The 20,443-nt window shown below is 39.9% G+C and overlaps 1 protein-coding gene across 15 annotated transcripts in view; it reads left to right on the top strand.

Annotated features, from left to right (window-relative positions):
- The window catches only part of cacna1aa (calcium channel, voltage-dependent, P/Q type, alpha 1A subunit, a), an 86,559-nt gene that overhangs the window by 32,369 nt on the left and 33,747 nt on the right, over positions 1 to 20,443 (top strand). For 10 of the 15 annotated variants that reach the window (XM_061749338.1, XM_061749337.1, XM_061749334.1 and 7 more), the window contains 24 exons: positions 396 to 440; positions 1,001 to 1,084; positions 2,686 to 2,892; positions 3,326 to 3,438; positions 3,588 to 3,700; positions 3,817 to 3,948; positions 4,135 to 4,207; positions 4,875 to 4,992; positions 5,345 to 5,412; positions 5,521 to 5,627; positions 7,478 to 7,528; positions 8,129 to 8,297; positions 8,947 to 9,551; positions 10,008 to 10,357; positions 10,443 to 10,581; positions 11,078 to 11,207; positions 12,234 to 12,293; positions 12,382 to 12,488; positions 17,109 to 17,208; positions 17,329 to 17,489; positions 18,828 to 18,968; positions 19,050 to 19,251; positions 19,331 to 19,495; positions 19,637 to 19,747. In XM_061749338.1, coding sequence (XP_061605322.1) covers positions 396 to 440; positions 1,001 to 1,084; positions 2,686 to 2,892; positions 3,326 to 3,438; positions 3,588 to 3,700; positions 3,817 to 3,948; positions 4,135 to 4,207; positions 4,875 to 4,992; positions 5,345 to 5,412; positions 5,521 to 5,627; positions 7,478 to 7,528; positions 8,129 to 8,297; positions 8,947 to 9,551; positions 10,008 to 10,357; positions 10,443 to 10,581; positions 11,078 to 11,207; positions 12,234 to 12,293; positions 12,382 to 12,488; positions 17,109 to 17,208; positions 17,329 to 17,489; positions 18,828 to 18,968; positions 19,050 to 19,251; positions 19,331 to 19,495; positions 19,637 to 19,747 — 3,551 coding nt within the window. The remainder of the gene's footprint in view (positions 1 to 395; positions 441 to 1,000; positions 1,085 to 2,685; positions 2,893 to 3,325; positions 3,439 to 3,587; positions 3,701 to 3,816; positions 3,949 to 4,134; positions 4,208 to 4,874; positions 4,993 to 5,344; positions 5,413 to 5,520; positions 5,628 to 7,477; positions 7,529 to 8,128; positions 8,298 to 8,946; positions 9,552 to 10,007; positions 10,358 to 10,442; positions 10,582 to 11,077; positions 11,208 to 12,233; positions 12,294 to 12,381; positions 12,489 to 17,108; positions 17,209 to 17,328; positions 17,490 to 18,827; positions 18,969 to 19,049; positions 19,252 to 19,330; positions 19,496 to 19,636; positions 19,748 to 20,443) is intronic. The other 5 variants (XM_061749345.1, XM_061749346.1, XM_061749342.1 and 2 more) reach the window with 3 other exon arrangements.

The raw sequence follows: 20,443 nt of genomic DNA, 5'->3' as shown, positions 1-20,443 counted from the left end.
GGCCTTGTTAGTGTAAAGCATGGGGTGGGGGCGTGCAGGACAGATGCAGAGAGAAGATGACGGAGGCTTGTGCGGTGCAAATTGAGGACAGAGCTTTGATCTTCTTCAATAGAGAAGCAACATCAAAATAATTCGCATATTAAAATAAAAGAAGGGGTGAAATCAAAGGTGCGACCCGAAATGTATTCTCAGGTGCACTGGCAATAGAAAAGACTGACTGAATCAAAGTGAATTGTCAAGAAACTGTATTCACTTTTTTTTTTTTTTAATTCTTACAACAATACTGTAAGGACTTGTGGCCTTTGTATGTAAATAAATATATTTATGTGCCTTTATTGTAAAATGCATCAATGACAAGTATCTGTTCCTTTCTTTCTTTACTTATTTTTTTGCAGAAGAGGTTCTCTTGGCAGATGATGAAAATGAAAATGATTATGACGGTAGGAATTCTTTCTACTGTTCTTGTATGTGGTTGTCTATGTTGTTATACAAATTACTTCTACTGTAGAAAGAAAAGTGTATGGATGCTGTGAGATGCTGTCACCCAGACAAAATGCCAAAAAAAGAAATTCATAAAGGACTGTTATCGTGGTACAACATCACAGCATATCATGCCAATCCTCATATCATGCAAATATAATTCGCTAGTGGTTGTGAGAGTATAACATTTTCATGAGCGCAATCTTATTGGATTTTTAGTACGTTTCTGGTCATCACCATTGATTTTCTTTGGGGAAAAAAAAGTCAAAAATCTTACAGTATTGGTGTTTGGGTGATAGTTTATAATGCTCCTGTCCCAAAAATTTGGCGACACAAACTTTGTTCTCTAATTAAGTCGAAATCCAGTGAGAGCTAATATTACACACACACACACACTCACAAAACACGGATTGTCTGAATGCTTGATTCTCAGGATTCATCGGTTTGATTGTTAGCGTTCACGAAGTGAACTGAATGCAGATTGTTTGATTCCATATGGACTGCTGCTTTCTGCTTCCAGGCTCCCGCAGGAGAGCCACCAAGAACCACAAGAGCAAAGCTGAGCTTCTAAACCCAGAGGAGGGGGAGGGAGACCTGGCAGTTGGTGAGACAACGCACACACACACCTACAAACACACACACACGCATATTCAAACCACTGGTACAGTATGTACAGATGCTATCTTGCATATCAACATTACCTGACCCTTCTCTCCTTGTCTCTCCTTCATTCTCCTCTTTGCTGATATGAATTGCTCCTCTCCTGTTACCCTTCCCTTTCTTTCTTCACCCCCTCATCGACAAGGCATGTTGTTAGACCATATAAACATATTAGTTACCCTCCTCCATCTGTCCATTCATTCATTGATGAATATCGAAGGAAACATTGTCACTAGCTGATATTTTGGAATTGGATGGAAAAAAAGCATTTTAATTTTTTAAATTTTTAACAACATACAAATAAATACTTAAAGATTTATCTGTTCCAGCATAGACGACCTCCACTTTTTTCAGATTTTGAAACAATTATAACCCATTGGGCATAGAAGATAATGGAAACGGAATTAATCCAAACTGAACTGTTGCAATACGACTACTACTAATAATATTAATAACACACATAGCGTGTTTCTCATTTTTGTACAAACTCAATAACCTTCAGCTGTTATTAACTGTAAAGAATTTCCCCTATGTAAAATTGTAAGCTTAAAGGTGCCATATTTTACCGAAACAGGTTTTTCTAGTATTTGGGATGTAATATTGGCTGTATGGTGCCACAGTAAACGTGAAATATGAATTAAAATGGTCCACGCATTCCTGAGTTCCAGACATTTTCTGCAGAGAGGCCTGACATCAGGTTATTGAAATTTCTCGAGCTTATCTATGTCACTAGTGAAGATCTTCGCCTGCCTTTCCGCCCCTCAGTCAGTGCTGTAAACATAACAAACGTATGCTCTCATTAGTGGGTCTTCAACACGGAGGTAACCATTGAGAAGAAAGGGACGGCCAAATATGGACAAAGCGGATACAAAACTGGGTGAAACAGAAGTAGCTTTCAGAGGGGACTTTTCTGGACACTGGTAGGACAAAACCAAGGTGTTTATTAAAAATGAAATTGACACTTTTATACTAAGTCAATGATGGAGAGTCACTCTATGGAGGTCTAAATAGCAAAAATATGGAACTTTTAAAACAAATTAACAACTTTAATTTTAATACTTCAATAAGGGTAAAACAATCCAACACTAACTGTAATGAGAAAAAACTATCTAATTATCTATTTATAAATCTGCTGAATAGATGATATCCATCCATCCATTTTCTGAGCCGCTTCTACTCACAAGGGTCGCGGGAGTGCTGGAGCCTATCCCAGCTATCATCGGGCAGGAGGCGGGGTACACCCTGAACTGGTTGCCAGCCAATCGCAGGGCACATACAAACAAACAACCATTCGCACTCACATTCACACCTACGGGCAATTTAGAGTTGTCAATTAACCTACCATGCATGTTTTTGGGATGTGGGAGGAAACCGGAGTGCCCGGAGAAAACCCACGCAGGGGGGGCCGGGGATTTAACCCTGGTCCTCAGAACTGTGAGGCAGACGCTCTAACCAGTCCTCCACCGTGCCGCCTACGCATACCTGTGACATCCCAATAATTAGACAAAGCTGAAGCTAACACTGATGTGTTTCTTACCCTCTTAGGTTCACCATTTGCCCGCGCTAGCTTAAAAAGCTCAAAGCTAGAAGGATCAACTTTCAAGAGGCGAGAAAGACGACTGCGCTTCTTTATCCGACATATAGTGAAGTCCCAGGCCTTCTACTGGACTGTACTATGTTTGGTGGGCCTCAACACGCTGTGTGTGGCTGTCGTGCACTACGACCAGCCAGAACCACTTTCAGATTTTCTAAGTGAGTAGAGCAGATGAATGTACGTATGTGCGTACACGACAATCAAATTACTAAATATATTGTTACATTAATCGATAGTAAAAACTCATAAAACTGTGGTAAATTCATATATTTTTTAATACAAGTCTTACATTGGCATTGGCACTAATGTTAGCCATACTGTGTATTGCACACTGATCTGTTTTTGGGTTGACATGGGTAGATTTTCCTCTGTCAATATGAAGAAATTTTGACAACACTAATTGATTAGATTGACTGAAATGCCAAAGTGGCTGTTATTTCTCTAATACTTGAGCATTTTGTCTCATAGAGGAATAGCCTACAGATAACAGGATGGATGGTTTCCTCCTTCTCTCTCTCTCTCTCTCTCTCTCTCGCTCTCTCTCTCTCTCTGTCTCTCTCTCTTACTCTCCCTCGGCTTCCCTCCTGATAGATTATGCTGAATTCATCTTCCTGGCAATATTCTTGACGGAGATGTTTGTCAAGATGTATGGTCTGGGAAAGCAGGCATACCTCAACTCCTCTTTCAACTGCTTCGACTGCATTGTGAGTACCACTGCAACTAAGGACTAACTGCAAATGCAAATGTCACACATACACCAATGAAGACCACCAATGTTATTTTTATATATAATGAAGATGCAATTACCATCATAATGAATAACAATGAGTTGCATATGCTTGCATTCAAAAAGGTGATCTGTGGCAGCATATTTGAAGTGCTGTGGTCCATTATCCAGCCGGGCACGTCATTTGGCATCAGCGTTTTACGAGCTCTCAGGTTATTGAGGATCTTCAAGGTCACCAAGTGAGTGCCTTGTACTAAACAGATCTGTATTATTATTTATTGTATGCATATTGCATTATTGTACACTCAGGGCAAGTCAAAATGTAACATTCTGTCTCTTTCTTTTTTTTTTCCAGGTATTGGGCATCTTTAAGGAACCTTGTCGTGTCTTTGCTCAACTCCATGAAGTCCATCATCAGCTTGCTCTTCCTCCTCTTCCTCTTCATAGTTGTCTTCGCCCTGCTGGGAATGCAGCTCTTCGGAGGACAGTCAGTGCTGTTTCATTTATCTTTCCATAGTTTAGTTTTCAGTCCATTGTTGGAGAGGATTTTTAGAGAAGGAATAACACATTTTGGTGTACATGTAATATGCTTTAATGCTACTGTTTCCCCTTTCGCTAAAAAAAAATCTAACTCAAATAAATCTTTTCCCCATTTGCCTTTTTTCCCTGTCAGGTTTAATTTTGAAAATGGCACTCCTTCAACAAACTTCGATACCTTCCCAGCAGCAATAATGACAGTGTTTCAGGTAAGCGGAGTAGACAGTGTGACCGTAGCGAAGGGCAAGAGTGGAAGGCTAGAATAGGTCAAAACCAGTTAAGCTCAATTGTATAGCTGTTATTTTAATCTTCATCACTATGATTGTGAAAGGTGAGTTTTTGATACAGCTCTTGAGTTGATGTCATTAAGAGTACATCAGTAGTCACTCAATAGTAAAAAGAGTGAAACATTGCATATTTTCTTCGCTATTTAAAACAGTTCCCAGGTGTCTTAATAGCATGTCTGTGACATGCTTTTGCCAAAATACGTTTCAAGAATTATCACACATTTTAAATCCCCTATTTTTTGATGTGGTGGCCCTGTCTCATCGTGAGCCAGCGCCCACCCAGCCATATTGTTGGGCCAATGGTCAATATGCATTTTGTTTCGACGACGGGACAGAGCTCAGGGTGGCTGCACTTGGGCCACCTGATTTAAATGCAAAGTACTCCCACAAAGCCTTTTTTTCCCCCAAAAAAGTGACTTTCTTTAGGCTTTTGATTAGCAAATTACATATAATGGTTAGAGCACCGCCTTTTGCTCTGGCATGCACATAGCAGCATGTTATGTACAGAAAAAAAAAGAGTTAAAATGTTCTAAAATCCCTGTATACAATGGCTTGAACTAACTGAATATTTGTGTGTGGTTGTGTTCAGATCCTGACAGGTGAAGACTGGAACATGGTGATGTATGCGGGCATCAAGTCTCAGGGCGGAGTCAACAAGGGCATGGCCTTCTCAGTCTTCTTTATCGTGCTCACTCTTTTTGGCAACTGTATCCTTTGCTTGCGGAAGTAAAAAGACACATGCAGAAATCATTCAGGTGTGTCTTACACACACATTGTGCATCTTAGAAACTGAATGTAACATTATTCTAAGTTTTAGATGAAACATATTGTCCTGCCTTGTGTTTCTGCTGTTGAAACAGAACTGTGCGTACGTGTAGTAAGTAATTTACTTTCGAGCCGTTATTGGAAATAATGTCAAACGGGGTAAACTTGTATCACAAAGTGAAGTTATAATACTATTATGGCGTCTTTGTTCTCATGAGTCTGTGCCTGGTGTGAAAATGTGTACAAATAAGCCAAACGCCCACACAGTGGATTTCCCATAAAGTCTTTGCTCAGATACTCTGCTGAATGTCTTCTTGGCTATCGCTGTGGACAATTTGGCCAACGCACAGGAGCTAACCAAGGTACAACGCTGCTCGACGTTACGTCATCATGACTAAAGCTTTTTTTTTTCTCCACTCTACTTCCTCCATTGACGTCCTTTACCTCCTTCCGTCTCTCTTTCCCGGCAGGATGAGCAAGAGGAGGAGGAGGCTGCCAGTCAGAAGATCGCGTTGCAGAAAGCCAAGGAGGTGGCGGAAGTCAGCCCCCTGTCGGCTGCCAACCTCTCCATAGCAGCGTGAGTGTAGATCTCCATCACTATTGCGCTTTGGGTTCCAAACATTTTTCCAACCGGCATATACATTATAGGAATTACTACTGTTGAATATTTTTTTACACCCATATACAGACATCTTGACTGAAATGAGCACAATTATGGCCAGGTTTTCACTCATTTTATTTTGTTTACTGATAAATAAATAAAGACATATTGCATGATAATAATACTAATAATAATATTTTTTAGAGCAACATTAAGGAATCATTGAGATTTTGCTCCTTGCTCCCTACACACTAACAAATCGATGGCGCGAGACGCAAAGATTTAGGATAAATACAAAATACAAATTGCATTTAAACAAGTTTTTTTTTGTTTGTTTACTTAAAAAAAAAAACAACAACATTCAGATAGGAGGTTTTGTCTGATCAACATGTTTACACGCACTGTACACAATCCTAAACAGTAAAGTTAGCACTAATATATATATTATGTGTCCTGGGTGGTCCTCCACTTTTATACAGCGTTGAAGAAGATCTGATGTTGCCAGCAATGGAACACACTTCTCCTTATTACCACTCTACAATCCAAATGATTTTGAAGCTGTTGTTTTACAGTTACAATTTCTACATTTTATACACAGTGACACTCACTCACATATAAACTTGTACTCATAAAGGTTTGACAACAGCAGGGGAGCACAGCGTGCACACAGACACAACTCACAGTGACCTTTTCGGCTTTGATACAACGGCCTCTGCCTTCTTTGTATCACACACACACTTACTATGAATTGGGATTTATACACACACACGAAACACACGCATCCACGCGTGTGCAGTACATGGCCTCATGTCACATCACAGTGCGTGTTGTCATTGTATGTGCTGTGCATGTGTCAGTTTGCTGTGAATATATGTCTGTTTACCAAGGGGCATTCTTTTTTTTTTTACCTGGAAGTCCATTATAATATTTTCTTTTCTGACATTCATCTGTTGTGTGTGAAAGTGAGTGAATGATGGATTCAAGTCAAAATAAAAAACAAAATGAAGTATTACATGACATGTAACAATCATGTTCAATGTATCTCTTCCTTTTGACCTAGAATGTAAAGATTTGATCTCATTTTAGTAGTGCAGCATTTATCTCTATTTATTTGTACAATTATGGGAAATTTAGTATCTAGAATTTTGAATTAAATAGAAACACTCACTTTAAAACATGACAAAAAAAATAAAATAAATAATAAGAAAAATTATTTGACAAATAGAGAATTAGGAAGAAATGAAAATAATAATTTTCTCAGTGTTATCAACTGAAAAGTATATACAGTAGTTGGAGACACAGAATGTGCATTTGACTTTATCCCTATGTGGAAAATGAACGATCAATACATCAATAACATTATTTTTTATATATTTGGCAGAAAATCACACTAAATTTTCCAGATATATATAGGTATTTCAAGAATTTAGTGTTTTCAACTGTTTTTAACAATAAAAAATGCTTTGTCATAATTGAGGCCAGGATGTTTTTAACCGAGATGGTAGTTTTGCTCTGGCTTTTGCCTCAACAATAATTTAACACAGACTACAGAATTCTTTAAATAATTGTATATTTTTGTACATTTACTGTGCATTATATTTGATGAGAAATGTTACAAATAATGATCCACTAATGCGATGGTAATTTGGAGACTTTCAGAAATGAGTGAGTGAGTGAGTATGTGCAGGGTCGCATTCCAAAATGTGATTAAATTGGTTTCTTTTCCGGTGGATCCGTTTTGGAATGAAATCCTCACTTTTTTTTGTTTTTATTTTATTTTTTTATTTTTTTGTGCCATCTCACTCACCAACTGTTTCCTTCCTCAGCAACAAAGTACACAGTGATTGTCACAACGCTACTGACCCCTTTCTGGACTGGTATTTATTTTATTTATTTGTTTATTTATTTCTGATTCTCTCCCGTTGAGTGACCTTACAACCATTCCTCGTCTCCTCTCCATGTTGCTTTGTCTCCAACCTATTAATGAACTTAAACAAACTGTCATCAACTGTTACTTTTGCTACTTTTCCAAGTTCACGTTGTGTTGCTGCACCTCACAGTATAGTCGTTACTAAAATTGGAAACTATTTGAGACTATAATGGTGGTCACTGACAATTTAGTAGCAGTAGTTTGTTAGTAACTATTATCACTTGTTTAGCTGCTGCAATCACAAATATAATCGCATCATCAATTTGGTAGTTGCTTATTGAACTGTGTGTACTTTTAAGTGGGTTAATCATTGCTAATAAATTCTCATTTTGCCCCCTTCTTTGTTGTCCCTACATGGCTTCCAAAATTCCTGCAAATTTCTTTGTGTGGACAATCACCCCAGCATCTCCTCATGACCTATTTATAATGTTGGTGTTTGTTTCCACATCACCCCCACTTGTTTGAGTGTGTATTTGCTTAGCAGTCTCGCTGGGCAAGTCCTCACAATCGCCTCCACTCATTCTCTCCGCTGTGCTTGGTTTCAAAGTAAGGAGCAGCAGAAGAACCACAATAAGGGGCTCAATAAGTCTGTGTGGGAGCAGCGCACCAAGGAGCTGAGGAAGCAAACTCTGGCATCAAGCCGAGAAGCCCTCTACAACGAGCTGGACACTGAAGATCGCTGGAAGGCAAGGACAGGGAGGGAAGAACACAACGATGTAAAGGACAAGGCAAAAAACATAATGCCTCTAGACCTGTGTTATCAGTGTACACAAGTGATGGCTATGTAAATATTGTTAACGGTGTGCTATACGGTGGAACCTCTGAGGTCAAAGCAGGCGACTGATTGACATTTTACATTATTTACCATCGGAAATAATCAAAATAACTAGAATCTCATCCAGGTGCAATCATCATAAATCTTTTTAACTGTACCAGCAAGGTTTTAATGAATGATTTTTAAATTATTTAAATTGTCACACAAATGTTAATAAGTAACCACTCCTAATAATGAAATAGAAAATAAACCAATACAGCCTAATGTGTATTTAGTGATGCTGAAGTGATGCTTTCAATTTGCATCCGCTTTGCATATGTAAATTCCACCTTTTGAAATGAAGACTACTTAGAGAAGGAAATAGTTTGATGTTCGCTGAACTGACGTGCGTATCTTTCTATGACGTCATGCATGGCAACAGTTTGAACTGAGGATTTTGCAATAAAGCATATGTTCCTTGAATTTTTCGATTGAATTCCAATTTTTACAACTTCAAATTTTAGAGATTCCACCGCATGTTAGCCAGAAATTTTTACTTTTACAATTTTTAAGCAATACTGCTCTAAACATATTGACCCCTTCATGTTCAGGTCAACTACTCGCGCCATGTCCGACCAGATATGAAAACTCACCTGGATCGACCTTTGGTGGTTGACCCCCTGGAGAACCGCAACAACAATACCAACAAGAACACTGACAACAATCCAGACCTCTGCTTCAGCCAGCAGCATCCTGCCGATGACCTCCACAGAAAAACGCGCCACCACGAACACGGTGGTCAAGGAGGCCCCATCAAATCTCCTCCAGAGCGAGGCGAGTCTACTGAGAGCAGGCGTAGCCGGAAAGGTACGCATCACCATCGTAGCTCCCATGTACGATTGGATACAACTGCGATTCCCGGGCCGGGCTCGGAGGAGAGGCCGACGAGGCGCCATCATCACAATCGCAGCGGAAGTCGAGGGACAGGACAGTCCGAACACAGGAGACCTAGAATGCATCGCAGGAATGATGAAGACGAAGATGGTCGAGAAGGAGCTGGAAAAGCAGGAAGACACAAGAACAAAGGGGTCGAAGAAGGTGGGGAGGGAGAAGAGAAGGAAGCAGCTGTTGATGGAAGTGAGAGGAGGCCGAGAAGAGGTCGCCATAACAACCAGATGGAAGGAGAGGGGAAGAAGATGTGCCAGCATCGACGGAAGTAAGTATAATACACTCTATTATAGATACACTATGTAAATAGGATTATTGTGAAAACTCTGATGCAGTTATAAGAAAATATTCTTGACATAATTTACAGCTTTCAGTGTTCTGGGAATATTTTTGAGATCACTGATGGTCACTGGCCCTGACTCACAATCTCAACTGTGGTGTTGAAGTTCTTGCCCAACAAAGTCACCCAAGCATTATTTTATGAGCTTTACTTGGTCATGCTGGAATTCCCCAAACAGTTCACGCAATCCTGGAAGCATAGAAATGTCTTATTAACATGAATAATTAAAAGGGAATAAGGGATGTACCCCAAACGCTGATATTAGGCTGGGTCTTAATTCATTAGTCCATAATGTTTATAATGAATGTTTTCTTTTCCAACACTGATAAAATACATACAGTATGCTCTTGTAATTTCAATGTGTGTCCACATTAATCCCTCCAGGGATGGTAGTGTTCTCAACCTCTCCACCACGAGGCCCATCCAAAAGAGGCTGTCCAGGCAGGACAGGCAGGACAGTGAAGATATGGACAACCTCATGAATACCAAACTGGTTTCAGGCTCCGCCCCTTCCATCGAGCATCACCCAATTCCACTTGCCAACCACACTGCAGACCCCGGCTTTGAATCCGCCTTCCAACTTGCTAACAGTGGCGGTCGAGGGAGTTTAGTCAGATTAGACAGCTACGGGAACGTCGGACATCGCCGTGCCAACAACATCATCAGACAGCCCCACCCCGACCACATGGCTGTGGACATGCCAATTTTTCCGTCCACCAATGCCATCCTGCAGGGTAGAAACAGCACCATGTTCATTACTTTTATTATCCCTCTTGTCTCCACTAACATTCCTCCTCCATGTGTTTCTTTTGAACCCAGTCAATAAAAATGCAAACACAGAGCCTTTACCAGCGAAGGAGGACAAGGACGATGATGATGATGATGCAAAGGGAGGTGATGGAGGACCCAGGCCCATGCCTCCCTTTACCTCCATGTTTATACTGACCACCACTAATCCGTGAGTACGACACACGAGCAATTCTACCAATTTAAACAATTTCCAACAAGAAGTACTATATATTTCAGTTCAGTTGTCAAAAGTTGAAAAGTATCTGTGACTCCACAGTCTGTTACCAGAGAATCAACACTGCTATTAGAGATGAAACTACAATGGAATTAAGAAATGCAAATAGCTGAGAAAAATGACTGGGAGTTACACGGTCACACCGCTGTGATGTCACACCCATTTACCACTACCATTTACACACCATGTAGTGGAAAGATTAAGTAAGGTTTGTAGTCTGTACTACAGAACTGAACTCCATGACTTGCTGTAAAAAAATGGCTTTACAGGAGCAAGCCTACTTGGGCTTGTTTGATCACCGTATTTAGATTGGAATCTCAAAAGGAAAGAGGATCTACTCTAATACCACAGCCAAAGCTATTATATATTCTAACAGCACAGATGGGATGATATTCAGTAAAATGAAAAGAACAACTTTGTCTACTCTAAGGTTTCGTCGGGCCTGTCACTACATCTGCACCCTGCGCTACTTTGAGATGTGTATTCTGCTGGTCATTGCCATGAGTAGTATTGCCCTTGCTGCCGAAGACCCCGTCTGGCCTGATTCTACTCGCAACAATGTAAGGATGTCATTTAATACTGCCTGAAAAAAAATCATGTAATCATATTATCTTTTTTTTTTTTCATTAAATTAGCAGTAGTCCCGTGTCACTCGTGGGGGTAACCCTTAATTTAATGTAAAATGAAGCAGAGCATTTAGTCATTTGACAGAGAACGACGAATATTCAAACAAACCAGTCACTTAATTAGGTACCAAAAGCCAGCAAGAGTTTTTCTCAAAATACTGCCTTTACAACGACAAAAGTGCTCTGTTTTGACTGACACTGTCAGAGAGATATTAATCTGGTCAAGCTACATGCATGGGAAATAGGTATGGTGTGGCACAGTTCAACATCACAGCCAAGTGCATCAAAAATAATGAGCAAGATGAAAACTGAGACACAAAGTGATATATGGAGGAGCTGACTGATTGCCTGACTAAAGACTAAAGTTCATGCTGTAACAGTATGTGTGTCAAACTCATTTTTGCGACGAGGCCACATTGTAGTAACGGTTTCCTTTCGAGGGTCGTTGTAACTGTGAAACCATGAAATAAGTTATATCGCGTCATCCCAGTATTATGTCATAATTTTAATACAAATTGGTGGATAAGTAGTTTTGAAATCAGAAGTCGAGGATAATAGTTTTTTCAACTATTATTCAAGTTGCAGTAAAAAGGGGTTTGGTATCAGAAAAGAATTCTTGCAATATCTCAGTGCTTATTTAGTTATTATTTATTACATATGACGACTTGAAATTAGGCATGAACCATGAAAGTTGATGCAAACAATTTGCTTTCGCAGGCCACATAAAATTATTTGGCAGGCCGGATGTGGCCCACAGGCCTTGTGTTTGGCATCTATGCTGTAACCCGATTCTGGTTGATTTGATCAGTCAGTGAAAATAATCTTTTGACATCTGACATATTCACTCAGATACAGTGTCTCCAGTCTCTTTTCCTGAAGGACAAATGCAGTTTGTCAGCCAAATGAGTGTTAGGCATCCAATGAGTGTCATTCATCTAATTCCTCTGTCTATATGTTTAGGTCCTGCGCTATTTTGATTATGTCTTCACTGGAGTGTTCACATTTGAGATGCTAATTAAGGTAATAGGACTCGCTTTAGGCTTGTTTTATTGTACGGCACGACCGGACGACTTGAATTTCCTCATCATTATCTGTCTTTCTCCTCAAGATGGTGGACCTGGGGTTGGTCTTGCACCAGGGCTCTTATTTCCGTGACTTGTGGAACATCCTTGACTTTATTGTGGTTAGTGGTGCGCTGGTGGCCTTCGCCTTCACGTAAGTGTTCATCCGACCTACCTGTCCTCTCTACCTGTTCTGCTTCTTTTACTTGCAACCTCTCTGTTCCTGTATAATCTTCCATAGTCCCTATTCAAGAGTCTGTGTGTGTGTGTGTTTTTATTTTATTTAGATGTCCTTCTCTCACACACTGTTTTCTGTCCGTCTCCATTAAACTTAATATTGTCTCCAGTTGACCTTTTCCTCTCCTCCCACAACCTGTCACATTCTAACAGTTTCCCATTCCTTTCGATTCTGCTAGAGGCGAGGACTACTTTTTCCTACCTGTAACCCTTTGGTAAATTCCCGAACTGAGTTATCTTAGGTTATGCTGAATTTACTTTTAACATGATTCCATTCAATGAAATAATCTAAAGGGAACTCTTTTTTTTTTTTAAAGATAATTGTGGACTATTTATTTATCCCAAATTAGTTAGCTAATATCTGGCCCCATTAAATACCATGTTTGGTTTAATTTCTAGTTGTTGTGGATTAAAATAGTTGCCAATGAGTGACTTCATCTGGAGTTCAACAGTGCAAAAAAGAATTTTTCCTACAGGAAGCAAAAGCAGGTGTGACACTTGACATTTAAGAAAAATAAAAACACATCGTTCAATTAAGTTTTTCCCTCTATTTTTAATTCAGTTTAGTTATTTGGATTGAGTGGTTGTCAAGATGGCACACAATGATCCTAGATGGATATTAAACATCATTCATTTTCCACTGTAAATGTACTTTGTGCCATGCCCCTTTATCACATTCATTTCTCACCCTTTGACAGCATTAACATAAACTGACACATATGCATCTAATGAGATTCTCCCCTCAATCAGTTTGTGCTATTGAATGTGAAAAAACTATTGAGCAAAACAAACAAATGTTTCTGCAAATCAATATGAGCCTGTAGTACAAATTTAACATGTGCCTGAGATGGGGAAAAATACATTTATCTCAACAGACTAATGTAACACCTGCTTCTCCTTTTGTAGTTCAGCATAGTGATAGATTCTAGGATGCCATGAAAATGAAGAATTACTTTTCCCATAAATTAAACATAAATGAAGCATGAAGTTCCCCTGGGTACTACTTGTGCTGTCTCAGATTTGTAAGATTATTTTCTGCTCTGAATTGTTCGCTGGTCCGTTTCGTCACTAGCATTATTTCTGTACTGTTTCTTTTGATCTGGGTGTGTATGGGGCTCTCTTATGTCCACAAATTTGTGACCTCTTGCCACATTCTCTACGTTTGACATACAGTATTCCATGTTATGAGGACCTGGAAGTTTTCCTCCAGTCTGGATTGTCGTAGGATTTCAATGTTACACTGACATTTTGGTTAAATATGCTTGCCTAAATAGCAGTAACAGACTGATTTATGAATAATGGATTTCTTATAAATACTGAGAATACATTTACATACATTTTAAATTTCCATATGAGGGAGGCAAGTGTGGCGGCACGGTGGCCGACTGGTTAGAGCGTCAGCCTCACAGTTCTGAGGACCCGGGTTCAATCCCCGGCCCCGCCTGTGTGGAGTTTGCATGTTCTCCCTGTGCCTGTGTGGGTTTTCTCCGGGCACTCCGGTTTCCTCCCACATCCCAAAAACATGCATTGATTGGAGACTCTAAATTGCCCGTAGGCATGACTGTGACTGTGAGTGCGAATGGTTGTTTGTTTCTATGTGCCCTGCGATTGGCTGGCAACCAGTTCAGGGTGTACCCCGCCTCCTGCCCGATGACAGCTGGGATAGGCTCCAGCACGCCCGCGACCCTAGTGAGGAGAAGCGGCTCAGAAAATGGATGGATGGATGGATGGATGGGAGGCAAGTGTACAGAGGCAAATGTGGTCCTTACTGTACGGGAAGACTAAATGTCTGTTTCATCATGAGAGGCATTCCAGTCTCATGCACATCCTGATTGTGTCTTAACTTAATTGATGAAATCAAACAGTACTCCAAAAAGGCTCAGCAACCTCATTGGAGATGTTTATCACTCCTTTAAATGCAATTAGTCTGAGGGTTCCTAATGTGTTGGACTTGGACTTGAACATTTCTGTAGATGAGCTGAGCCACAAGTCCAGAAACGTGTTCAAGACAGAGACACACTCTTTGTTTTTACTCAGATGCTACTTTTAACACATTCACTGCCATTGACGGCTTTAGAAGTCAAATATCCATGTTAACTGGCAGTGAATGCGTTAAGAAGCACTGAAATATTTTCCATTTGACCCTTAAATCTCTGTACTTCTACGACAAGTCTTATCGACTTGCCAAATTCAAAATCTGACACGTTATTAGAAGGCCCCTGAGGCTAGGCCTTGATATTAGGGTAGTTCTTTCCCTCCCACTAGATAATGGTTGTTGCAGTTGCCATTTTGTGTGCAAGGTCAGTTGGTGTAGGGACATCTATGGGATTGTTTGATATCGCTATGCACCAATTAACCACAAAATTAGATACACTCGCACAACCGATTGTGATACATCACTGAAGCTGTATCAAACATTATGCCTATGGCCATGATTTTTATTGTCAATATATTGCAAGTGTAGTTTCTATGAACTTTAAATTTAGTTTGTATTTTATATGATGTGTTGAAGGCTTGTGTGATGTAATTTGGACAAACTGAGGACCAACTTAGTATTGCAAAAGACTGCATGATACACTTGGAGCAAGTTGGTGCCACATTACAATAATACATCCTTTATCAGGGTCATAAATATTGTAATAATGATCATAAAGTCTCTTTGTAAAATATGACTGCTGTTGCCAAACATCTTTTCTTTCTTTTTTTTTTTTCACTGGCATTTGCCAATTGAATGCAAATAGACAATTGAAAATAAAATAATTGCAGTCTAAATGATTTATTATTAGATGATATAGTAATACTGTTATCAGTGCATGTACATGCAAGATGTTGCCCCTGACCAGAAGAGTCATCACGAAAAAGATAGTGATGAAGATATTTGATGCCTTTTGAGTGTTACGGGCCTCACTTCTTCTTTGCTCTCTCTCTCTCTTCCTCATCTGGCCTCTCATTTTCAATCCCATTCTGGTTCTTCCTCCTACCCTTGTCTTTCTGTCTCTCTTCTTTTTGTCCTTTCAATATCTCACCCCACTCTCATCTCTTCGTTTGGACCACCACCAGCAGCGGCGGAGGGTAAAGTTGTTGTTTTTTCCCCCCCCTCCTCTCCAGAAGTCATCTCTCTACTTTCTCAGTGTTTGTTCAATGGGCACACTTTACACTCATCACCTCTCTGTCCATCCTTCATAGCAGATAAATAATTGTCTGTCCTTCTGTTTCATTGTTCACCATGGAAGAGCTCTGACTCAGATACCACAAAAAGTTAACGTGTCTTACCCTCAACTAAAAAGCTGTTAAACGAATGGATGATTGCAGATAAATGACGGTGACGTTTACAAAGAAATAGTTGGCTGTAAATGTAACAAAAACACATACAAAAATGATGCCGTTGGAGATGCAGGTTTCAGACCTATACATACAAAAGCCTACTCTAACCCACAACATGACACTTGCACGCACAATATATACAGCAAGTGCACACTCACATACGCCAGTTGTCTACCATCTGGCCTCACATCTGTAGGATAACACAGCTGCTGACACACATGTGCTGCCACCCTTCAGGCTAGCTCACTGACCTTTTGACCATGGTGAGCTTTATACAGGAATTCCAAGTGTAGGTTTTTTGTTTTTTTTTAACACCAATTCAGTGTCCAATTGTGAGAAGGCAAAGGAAGCAGCTGTGGGCTCAATTATTGAGCTAAATGTGAGGGGTTTTTTTTTCTATTGGCGGAAGCATTCAGTTTTATTTTAATTTTTTTCTTATGTGAAAGTACTTAAAAGAGTTTTGGCATTTCATGCAGAGATACTTGCTGGTATATCTTTGTGCGAAGAAGTCTACGTACAAAGTTCCATGCTGACTGAACAATGTACTGAAAACAACTGATCCTCGCGGTTGTTTGGTGTTTGTAGACTATTGTAGATTTCATCACGAAAAGAGAGAGTTTGTCTTTTTGTGTGTCACTTAACGCACGTCGTGACACTACCTGATTTTGACCTATTTATATTTCAATTATTAATCACTTGACAATGACTAAACTCTCTCTGCAAATGTCTTTGTGTAGAATAGAGTTTGGGATCACTTATAGTGTGACTTAGTAGAAGTTTTGATGTATTGCGTCATGGAAAGCAAGGTTTCAATGCAGCATGAGTATACTGTATACACCCTTACTGTGCCGATATGACTTATTATGAGTCATCTTTATACAGCATTGAAATACATTGCAAACTATTTAGATGTTTAGTTACAGCATGCACTGTAGTTGTACAATACCCACTTAAATGGAGCATGCAGATATTCCGACTTTTAGAAATAAGGCTTTACACTTGGAAATAGGTTTACGTGTAAACAAATAGGAACACTGCATGTGTTGCTATGTATTTAACATGAGACAGTTACTCATTCTGAGTTAACTAGAACACAAATAACATCAAATTGTGTCCGCCCGCTGCTATTTTGGGATTTGAGAGGACTAAGTCGAATGCACTTGCTGACTCTCTGAATGCCTTTGTGTGTGTATGATTGTGTTTGCACATTTAGGGGGAGCAGCAAAGGAAAAGATATCAGCACCATCAAGTCTCTGAGGGTTCTCAGAGTGCTGCGGCCACTTAAGACGATAAAACGTCTTCCCAAACTCAAGGTATGTTTTTAGTTTGGAGAATATTCCATCAGAGTTTGCTTTCCAGTTAGTGTTCCATCATCTTAGAGTGAGCTCAGTCTCTTTCATAGAATGTTCTCTTTTCAAACTCCACCTTTTCAGGCTGTTTTTGACTGTGTGGTGAACTCTCTGAAGAACGTCCTCAATATTCTGATCGTCTACCTGCTCTTCATGTTCATCTTTGCTGTGGTGGCTGTGCAGCTCTTCAAGGGACGTTTCTTTTTTTGCAGTGATGAATCCAAAGAGTTTGAGCGTGACTGCAGGTCAGAAAATTGTTGTTTTGGTCGATGCGACTTACCCTTTAGGGCCATCATCACCATCTGAAGGTTTTTTGTTTTGTTTTGTTGTTGTTTTTTTAGATTTGGGATTTACAGGGGTGCATGTACTATTTTGACTACTACCCTGAGCGAGCATTGTATAATTGCAACAATTTTGATGGCTGTAATCTTGACAATGTATTTTAGGCATTTTACTTACTTGCATCTGACAAATCCAGTCCAATAACAACAAAGAGATGTTGTTTGATTGAAGATTTGGAGGGTGTGTGAGTTCATGGCCAATAGAAGGAATTTACTTTCACTTACATTTATTCATTTACATTTACTACCCAACAAGCATTGAGAGGTTTAACAACTGGATCCATTAATTCATTATGTAAATGTGGACTTTAAAAAAAACAAAAACGCTTTTTTTAGGATAGCCTCAAGTGATGTTGCATAATCACAAAGTGGGGCCCTTCAGGCTCAATAATAAAGGGATAGTTATAATAAATCTTTTTTGATTGATCATTAAGAATTTTGCGGTCACACATTTTTTTTTTATAATATAAAATTCATATTAGCAAGGAATTGTGGTGTGTAATGGCTTTGTAATTTTTTCAGTCACAAGACTGCTTCCATATGTTAAGGTGTAATTTTCCTCAACAAGAATTATTGGACTTACCTGTGAATTTAAAAGTTTATTGCAGTGCTTTGGGCTTTGTTGCTTATTAATTACTCTGTTTTGCCTTTTTTTTCTTTTCATTGAAGCTGGTCAGCTAATGTTTCATGAAGAAATACTATTGGAATCTAACATGTCTTCTTATAAAAATGACTATACTTTTCTTTTGCATCTTTAGTTAATTTTACCAATCATAAATTAATAAGGCGGCACGGTGAACGACTCGTTAGAGCAACTGCCTCACAGTTCTGATCCCGGCCCTGCCTGTGTGGAGTTTTGTATGTTCTCCCCGTGCCTGCGTGGGTTTTCTCCGGGCACTCCGGTTTCCTCCCACATCCCAAAAACATGCATGGTAGGTTAATTGAAGACTCTAAATTCCCCGTAGGTGTGAATGTGAGTGCGAATGGTTGTTTTTTTTCTCTGTGCCCTGCGATTGGCTGGCAACCAGTTTAGGGTGTACCCCGCCTCCTGCCCGAAGATAGCTGGGATAGGCTCGAGCACAACCCCGAACCTTGTGAGGATAAGCGGGTCGGACAATGGATGGATGGATACATTAATAATCCCATTCCAAGTAGTAGTAATGAAAGTTGATGAATCTGTGTTGAATGGACATGAGTGTGTCGAGCACCAGTGTCTGCAAATGCTGTCATTTGTGCACGTAGAGGCGAGTTTTTGGTGTATGGGCGTGATAACGAAGTGAAAGCACAGAAACGGGAGTGGAAGAAGTACGAATTCCACTACGACAATGTGGCTTGGGCCCTGCTCACCCTCTTCACCGTGTCAACCGGAGAGGGGTGGCCGGAGTGAGTACACATGCACCATCACATGCCCAACTCAACCCCAAACCGCTACATCTAATCTCCACCCCCTTGTGTCTTTCGAAGTGTGCTGAAACATTCAGTGGATGCGACTTACGAGAATCAGGGCCCCAGCCCGGGGTATCGGATGGAGATGTCCATCTTTTACGTCGTGTACTTCGTGGTCTTCCCCTTCTTCTTTGTCAATATCTTCGTGGCTCTCATCATCATCACCTTCCAAGAGCAAGGGGACAAAATGATGGAGGATTATAGTTTGGAAAAGAATGAGGTGAGGAGGTATTGAGGACAGAGGAAAGGTTGTGGTAGTCTTACAGCAAAACTTCATCTTTGTGTTTTTTTGTTTGCAGAGAGCTTGTATCGATTTTGCCATCAATGCCAAGCCTCTGACTCGCCACATGCCCAAGAACAAGCTCAGCTTTCAGTACCGCATGTGGGAGTTTGTGGTGTCGCCGCCATTTGAGTACACTATCATGGCAATGATCGCGCTCAACACAATTGTCCTTATGATGAAGGTAATGATGTTATGATGATGCATTTTGTTCTCCAGCTCCTGTCACTATTCCTTGAAATAATTACTGTCCCGTGCACTGTATTTCTGTGTCTGCGGCAACGAATTAGATGTAGACGAATGTCTGTGTTTATGTTGTTTTTAGTATGATGGAGCTTCAGATATCTACGAAGATGTGTTAGCCAACCTCAACATAGTGTTTACCTCTCTCTTCTCCATGGAGTGTGTACTCAAGATTATTGCCTTTGGAGCACTGGTGAGCGTGTGTGTGTGTGTGTGTGTGTGTATCCATGTGTTTTTGTGAAATTTTCCTGATCAGCACAAAAGTCAGAATGTTTTTGTCTACGTACACTAATTACTCCTATAGTGTTTAACATTTTCTTCTCCAATGTGTGTTTTAGAAACATTATAATATTTTAACTGTTTTTTTCTGTTTATCATTAAATTTTATTGCAATATATAACAGAAAATTAATAATTTGAATTTAGATTTGATGTAATACCCTGTCAAAAGGTATATGAGCAGTGTATAGAACAGGAATATTTCCAATTTAGGGCTTGTCGTTTCCTATACCACAACAAAGAATAGAAATATTGGGATGAATCAGTTTTTATTACTTGGTTGCGCCGGTCTACGAAATTACCAACACCGGTCTAAACCGCCCCTGGTGCGCAGTTGCGCCGCCCGCTACGCCGGATTTACGCTGGTCATTAAAATAGGGCCCTAAGTGTTTATAGGAATGAGAAGCCGGGAAGATGCTTCTAAAGTAGTGTTTTCGCCCAGCTGCAAAAGATGATAGAAAGGTGGAGGAGGGGGAGACTAATAGTTTAAGGGATAAATATTAAGGCGGCGTAGTCGTGATAATTAGAGGCATTAGGGTGAATGACAGATTTGTGGTATAAAGAGGAACATGGATTACGAAAGCGGGAGGAGATTAAGTGTGAGGATTTAA

This window comes from Phyllopteryx taeniolatus, chromosome 16, assembly GCF_024500385.1.
Source record: "Phyllopteryx taeniolatus isolate TA_2022b chromosome 16, UOR_Ptae_1.2, whole genome shotgun sequence".
Classification (NCBI taxonomy): Eukaryota; Metazoa; Chordata; class Actinopteri; order Syngnathiformes; family Syngnathidae; genus Phyllopteryx; species Phyllopteryx taeniolatus.
This window is presented reverse-complemented; position numbering and strand designations above follow the sequence as displayed.